This window comes from Dendrobates tinctorius, unplaced genomic scaffold, assembly GCF_039654945.1.
Source record: "Dendrobates tinctorius isolate UK_male_01 unplaced genomic scaffold, ASM3965494v1 ptg000177l, whole genome shotgun sequence".
Lineage (NCBI taxonomy): Eukaryota > Metazoa > Chordata > Amphibia > Anura > Dendrobatidae > Dendrobates > Dendrobates tinctorius.
Window position 1 is genome coordinate 783771 of NW_027361844.1, and position 6458 is coordinate 790228.

The following is a 6458-nucleotide window of genomic DNA, read 5'->3' on the forward strand; positions in this document are numbered from 1 at the left end:
ACGGCAGCAGCAGTGGCTCAGCATTGGGGTATCAGGTGCAGTAATAGGGACACATACGGCAGCAGCGGCTCAGCATTGGGGTATCAGGTGCAGTAATAGGGACACATACGGCAGCAGCGGCTCAGCATTGGGGTATCAGCAGGATGAGGAGTTTGTACAGGTTGGGAATACATGGTGATGGGGCTGGAATATGAGAAGTGAAACGTGTCGTTGTTGTATTCTCTGTAGCCGAGTCCTGGTTGGAGGAGTTGTCATGTCGGTCTGGGCCAGATGGAAAAGAAGTGAAAAGTGACCCATTCCATCAGAAAGAACGTCAGCAGTAAGACACCAACTATACCTGTGCAGTAATCACATATGTTTTGTAGGACTGGTATTTACCACTGACCATATTGCGGTAATATCAATGTTGGTCTTTATATAGGGATTATTTTCAGTAACAGCGCAGTCATCTCTTACATCCACTATTAGGGTGCGTCACCGAGTTGTAATCAAAGTTACCTAGTTAGGGGCCCACTCAGAAGTTTCGCCCCCCCCTGAACCGAAACCCTAGCTACGCCTCTGGTGCTGACCATAGGCAGCGCTGGCTTCTTGGCTTTTTTGTATGGCATAACAAAAAGAGACAAAAACAGTAGTGTCAAAAATGTGATAAAAAAAATATAAAAAAAAACACAAGTAACCTAATAGATTCAGAAATAGTGCAGAAGATCTGCAACATCATAAACTCAGCAAAAGCTCATTGTGGGAACGCAGCCTAATAGGAATTGCACTTACCTCACTAGACACAAGATTTTCTAATGCGTCAAAGTTGCACTGAGACAGCAGTCTGGATACAAAGGAAAAGGCCTAAAAAGAGAAAAATACAAAACAATCAAAACATAGTTTAAGACAAAAAAAAAATCTCAAAATAATCCAGTAGATCTATAACCAAAATAAATCAATAGTAATAGCTACAGTAATTTTGTTAAAAAAAAAAAAAAAAAAAAATCACCCTTTGTAGTGTTCTTTTTTATATGCAAAGTTCAACATGCAGCAAATAAAAGAAGTCTGGTCCACTGTGTAACCGGCAGCGCAGTATGTGAGAGTCATGCTCCACGGGAGACCAGAGAAGATCCTGACTATTCTGCGGAGGTCCTAGGAGAACATTATGTTGCACCGAGATGACAGGATGGATTCAATACTATCAAGACAAATATATCTGTTTAAAAGTCCCAAAATAAAAAAGTACATGTATTTTAAAATGTATAAAAAGTGTGTCTGAAGGAGCCCTAATGGCCTCTACATCATCAAGGTCTGATTTTCTAGGACCAGAGCACTTTTATCCTAATGAGGTCTATAACAGAAGATGCGGCTCTGCGATCAGTCTCACGGGTTAAGGTTTCATACACACATAGTTTTATGTGTATAGTAGAAATATATGCTGGAAGGATCTCCTGCCTCCCATAGCATAAAAAAATAACAAAAACCCTTGTTTTCCAATGTAGTATAAACGTATGGGTGACTCTCTGTTCGTAGTGTTATGGCTGACATCGTATAAGTGGATCCTTCTATAAAAGTCAACCCTAGAAGATTTACATAGAACAATGACACTCCTGTTTTGAATCCACTCCTTTATTTGCTGAAAATCTTCAGGTGATTCCAGGCCTAAGAATGAATTAAAGGGAATTTCCTCCAATTAGATTGTGCCATTTATATTATCGATGGAAAATGTCCGATAGCTTTGTCAAAATCTGGGAAGCCTTTGGGAACATCTGTGACCTTCATCCAGTTGCCCAGAAACATTGGAAAAGTAGATTTGCAGCCCTGGAAGGTTGGCGATAGCAGACCGCGGGGATCCAGAGTGAGCGGTGGCCTGAGGCGACCGATCATCATGATGAGCAAATGTCACACAGAAGGATTACGGCGTGGGACACTCTGGATTAGAATCATAGAATCATAGAATCGTAGAGTTGGAAGGGACCTCCTGGGCCATCTGGTCCAACCCCCTGCTCAAAGCAGGATTCGCTAAATCATCCCAGTTAGATGTCTGTCCAGCCTCTGTTTGAAGACTTCCATTGAAGGAGAACTCACCACTTCTCGTGGCAGCCTGTTCCACTCATTGATCACTCTAACTGTCAAAAAGTTTTTTCTAATATCTAATCTGTGTCTCCTCCCATTCAGCTTCATCCCATTGCTTCTAGTCTTTCCTTGTGCAAATGAGAATAAAGTTGATCCTTCTACAATGTGACAGCCCTTTAGATATTTGTAGACAGCTATTAAGTCTCCTCTCAGTCTTCTCTTTTGCAAACTAAACATTCCCAAATCCTGTAACCTTTCCTCATAAGACAGGGTTTGCAGACCGGTCACCATTCTGGTCGCTCTTTTCTGAACTTGCTCCAGTTTGTTGATGTCTTTTTTAAAATGTGGTGCCCAAAATTGGACACAATATTCCAGATGAGGTCTGACCAAAGAGGAGTAGAGGGAAATAATTACTTCACGTGATCTAGACTGTATGCTTCTGTTAATACATCCTAGAATTGCATTTGCCTTTTTTGCTGCTGCATCACACTGTTGACTCATATTCAGTCTGTTATCTATTAGTATACCCAAGTCTTTTTCACATGTGCTGTCACTTAGCCCTATTCCTCCCATTCTATATATGCTTTTTTCATTTTTATTGCCCAGATGTAGTACTTTGCATTTCTCCCTGTTAAAAACCATTCTGTTAGTTGCTGCCCACTTCTCCAGTTTATTTAAATCTTTTTGAATCCTCTCTCTCTCTTCTCTAGTATTAGCTATCCCTCCTAGCTTTGTGTCATCAGCAAATTTAATCAGTTTACCCTCAATTCCTTCATCTAAATCGTTGATAAAGATGTTGAACAATACAGGGCCCAGGACAGAGCCCTGTGGTACCCCACTTGAGACATTCTTCCAACTGGATGTGCAGCCATTTACGACCACTCTTTGGGTCCGATCACTAAGCCAGTTATGAATCCACCTAACAGTTGCCTTGTCCATTCCATACTTAGTCATTTTTTCAATAAGGATTGTATGAGAGACTTTGTCAAATGCTTTGCTGAAGTCAAGATATACTATATCTACAGCATTTCCTTGATCCACCCAATCAGTGATACCGTCATAGAAGGAAATTAAATTAGTCTGACATGACTTATTAGTTACAAACCCATGCTGACTCTGTTTAATCACTTCATTCTTATCCAGGTATTGACATACATGTTGTTTAATAATTTGTTCAAAGATCTTTCCTGGTATAGAAGTCAGACTCACCGGCCTATAGTTGCCTGGGTCCACCTTCTTCCCCTTTTTGAAGATAGGAACAACATTTGCTCTTCTCCAGTCTTCTGGCACTTCTCCTGTTCTCCAAGAATTTTCAAAGATTATGGAGAGGGGTTCAAAAATTTCTTCTGCTATCTCCTTCAGTACTCTGGGGTGTAATTCATCTGGACCTGGAGACTTGAATACATTTAGGTTAGCTAAGTGTTTCCTCACTATCTTTCTGTTTATAGATATCCTGGATTCTTCTATTCCCTTAATAGGACAGTGAATAACAGTTGATGTTACATTTCCTTTCTGAGAGAAAACAGATGCAAAATAGGAATTTAAAAGTTCAGCCTTCTCAACATCCTGTCTTACCATTTCATCATTTTCATCCTGTAAAAATCCTATAGCATCTTTGACTTTTCTTTTACTTTTGACATATCCCCAAAATCCTTTATTATTGCTTTTGACATCTCTTGCAAGCCTCAATTCATTTTCAGCTTTAGCTAATCTGATTTGTGCCTTGCAGGTTCTGCAGACAGCATTATATTCTTCTTTAGATATGCCTCCTTCTTTCCATTTTATAAACATTTTTTGCTTCCTTTTTAGCATATGCTTAAGTTCTGTGTTCATCCATCCTGGTTTCCTTAAATGCTTCCTATTCTTCCCTCTTTTTGGAATTGTTAACAATTGTGCTTTGAGAATTTCATTTTTCAAGATTTCCCATCCTTCCTGGACATTTTTGTCTTTAAGGATATCCAGCCATTGGATCCCTCCAATTCTCTTTCTGAATCCCTTAAAATCTGCCTTTCTGAAATCTAACCTTGACGTCTGAGTCTTCACAGGTCTTCCGCCTCTAGTTATCCAAAATTCTAAAATAGCATGGTCGCTACCTCCTAGGGTCCCAGCCACTTTTACCTCCTCAACCATTTCCTCCCTGTTTATAAGGATTAGATCCAAGGTAGCAGTTCCCCTTGTTTTCTCCTTTACCTTTTGGAAGATAAAGTTGTCAGCAAGAGAGGATAAGAATTTCCTTGACCTGTTAGTTTTGCCTGAGAGAGATTCCCAACAAATGTCTGGATAGTTGAAATCTCCCATGACAACTATGTCATATTTTTTGGAGAACTTGGCCATTTGATGCATAAAGAGTTCATCCATATCTTCAGCTTGCACAGGCGGCCTGTAGTAAATGCCTACAATGGTGTCCTTTCCATTGTTCTGTCCTTGTATTCTTACCCAAACAGTTTCCACAGAACTCCCAGTCTCTGAAGCTTCAATCTCTGTGCAGATATACGCATTTCTAACATACAATGCGACACCCCCTCCTCGTTTATCAAGTCTGTTTCTTGCAAATAAGTTGTATCCTTCTAGTCTTGTATTCCAATCATGTGTATTGTCCCACCAAGTTTCAGTGATTCCAATGACATCATATTTCTTTTCCTGTGTTAGTAGTTCCAATTCTCCTTGTTTGTTGCCCATGCTTTGTGCATTAGTATAGAAACATTTCAGTTTGTGATTGGTTTCTCTTTCTCCAATATTTTTTTTAATTAGATTCTTTCGTCTTTGTTCTTCCTTTCCACTTCTAATAGCAGAGTTCTCAGTAGCATTTGTCAGGTGTATGGCTTTTTCTGGTCTTTTGCTTCCCTTCCCATGTTGTTCTAGTTTAAAGCTCTCCTTACAAGTGTAGCAAGGCGACTTCCAAATACCTGCTTTCCAGTCTTCGTAAGGTGCACCCCATCTCTAGCAAGTAGTCCATCTTTCAACCTCAGACTGGTGAGGGATAGTTTGTTTTTTTTTTTCCTTTTTGTCTTATTACAGGAGACAAATGCTTTGGGGATTAGGTGTTAAAGTGAATATAATGTGGTTTTTTTCTTAATTTTACACTTGATGGAGACAGCAGATGCTGACTACAACTCCTCATTTCTCCCCTGCTGGGCTGATCTCAGGCAGAGCAGGGGACAATGATGAGAGTGGTCTTCAGCACCTGGAGCTGGGCAACAGCGAACAGTACAGCTGATGCCCAGGCGCCGGTACAGGTCATACTGATGACACACTGTTATAATCCATGTGTCATCAGCGTGCACGTGTGGGGGATGTTTTGCGGCCCATGCTGCTACTAAATATCAGACATATTAGTGTGTTTTGCCCACGGACACACGGTCTGTGGAAACACACTGATATGTGAATGGGTCAACCTGTGTAACTGTGTCTCTGGTACAAGTGAAAACCGTCACCACACCTGTCAGAGACACTGACCTGTGAAGGGGGCCTAAGGGGAATAACCCCCCCCAGGAGGCCCCTGTATAAGAAGAGAGGGACATAAGCAGGTAATTGCCACTCCTAACACGGCCACTAGGCGGCAGAAGAGAGCCAAGAGCACAATGATGATGTAGAGCGGTGCCCCCACTGCCCTGTCCCCAGCGGCCTCTCACTTGCTTCGCCCCATCAGTGAATTCTTCCACGGTGAAGTCCCGGTCCAGGTAGGCTCTGATGAGGAAGAAGTAGATTTTGGTTCGAAACCAGATGATGGGATTGGGGACACCGACAACCACTACCCGGCTGGAGTCCGGGCTCTGACTGCTGAGCCCGCGGGACACGCTGAGGAGACCCGAGCACTGCGGAAGCATCGACGGCCTCAGCAAGGGAACACGTGATAGTGGACATGTCAGTGACCTGACACATAACCGAGGCAACCGGAACACCGAGCGCAACATGGTGCAGTCACTAATGTGTCCCCCGGAAGCACACGCAACACAACACAGGCCCGGGCTAGAACTGGCCCTAGTAGATCACGTGAGATAAGGGCACATGACCGGACGGGAAGCGGAGGGGGCGTCCAAGGGGCTCGTCTAAAATGTATGTGCGTGATGAGGGGAAAAGATGCTTGTTGTGGTGGCAGGTGACACTGACGAGAGACCGAGAGGAGAGCGGTCTGTGAGGGGGAGAAGGGGCCACGGGGAGCGGTCTGTGAGGGGGAGAAGGGGCCACGGGGAGCGGTCTGTGAGAGGGGGAGAAGGGGGCACGGGGAGAGGTCTGAGAGGGGGAAAAGGGGCCGGCCACGGGGAGCGGTCTGAGAGGGGGAGAAGGGGGCACGGGGAGAGGTCTGTGAGGGGGAGAAGGGGCCGGCCACAGGGAGCGGTCTGTGAGGGGGAGAAGGGGCCGGCCACGGGGAGCGGTCTGTGAGAGGGGGAGAAGGGGCCGGC

The 6458-nt window shown here is 43.7% G+C and overlaps 1 protein-coding gene across 1 annotated transcript in view; it reads right to left on the reverse strand.

The window, feature by feature from the left end:
• Positions 1 to 6257, reverse strand: part of MAIP1 (matrix AAA peptidase interacting protein 1) — a 29747-nt gene extending 23490 nt beyond the window's left edge. Inside the window, exons 1-2 of the mRNA XM_073551441.1 lie at positions 5688 to 6257; positions 772 to 843 (exon numbers count right to left, since the gene is read on the reverse strand). Coding sequence (XP_073407542.1) covers positions 772 to 843; positions 5688 to 5969 — 354 coding nt within the window. The 5' untranslated portion in view covers positions 5970 to 6257. The remainder of the gene's footprint in view (positions 1 to 771; positions 844 to 5687) is intronic.
• Positions 6258 to 6458: the final 201 nt, after the last annotated feature.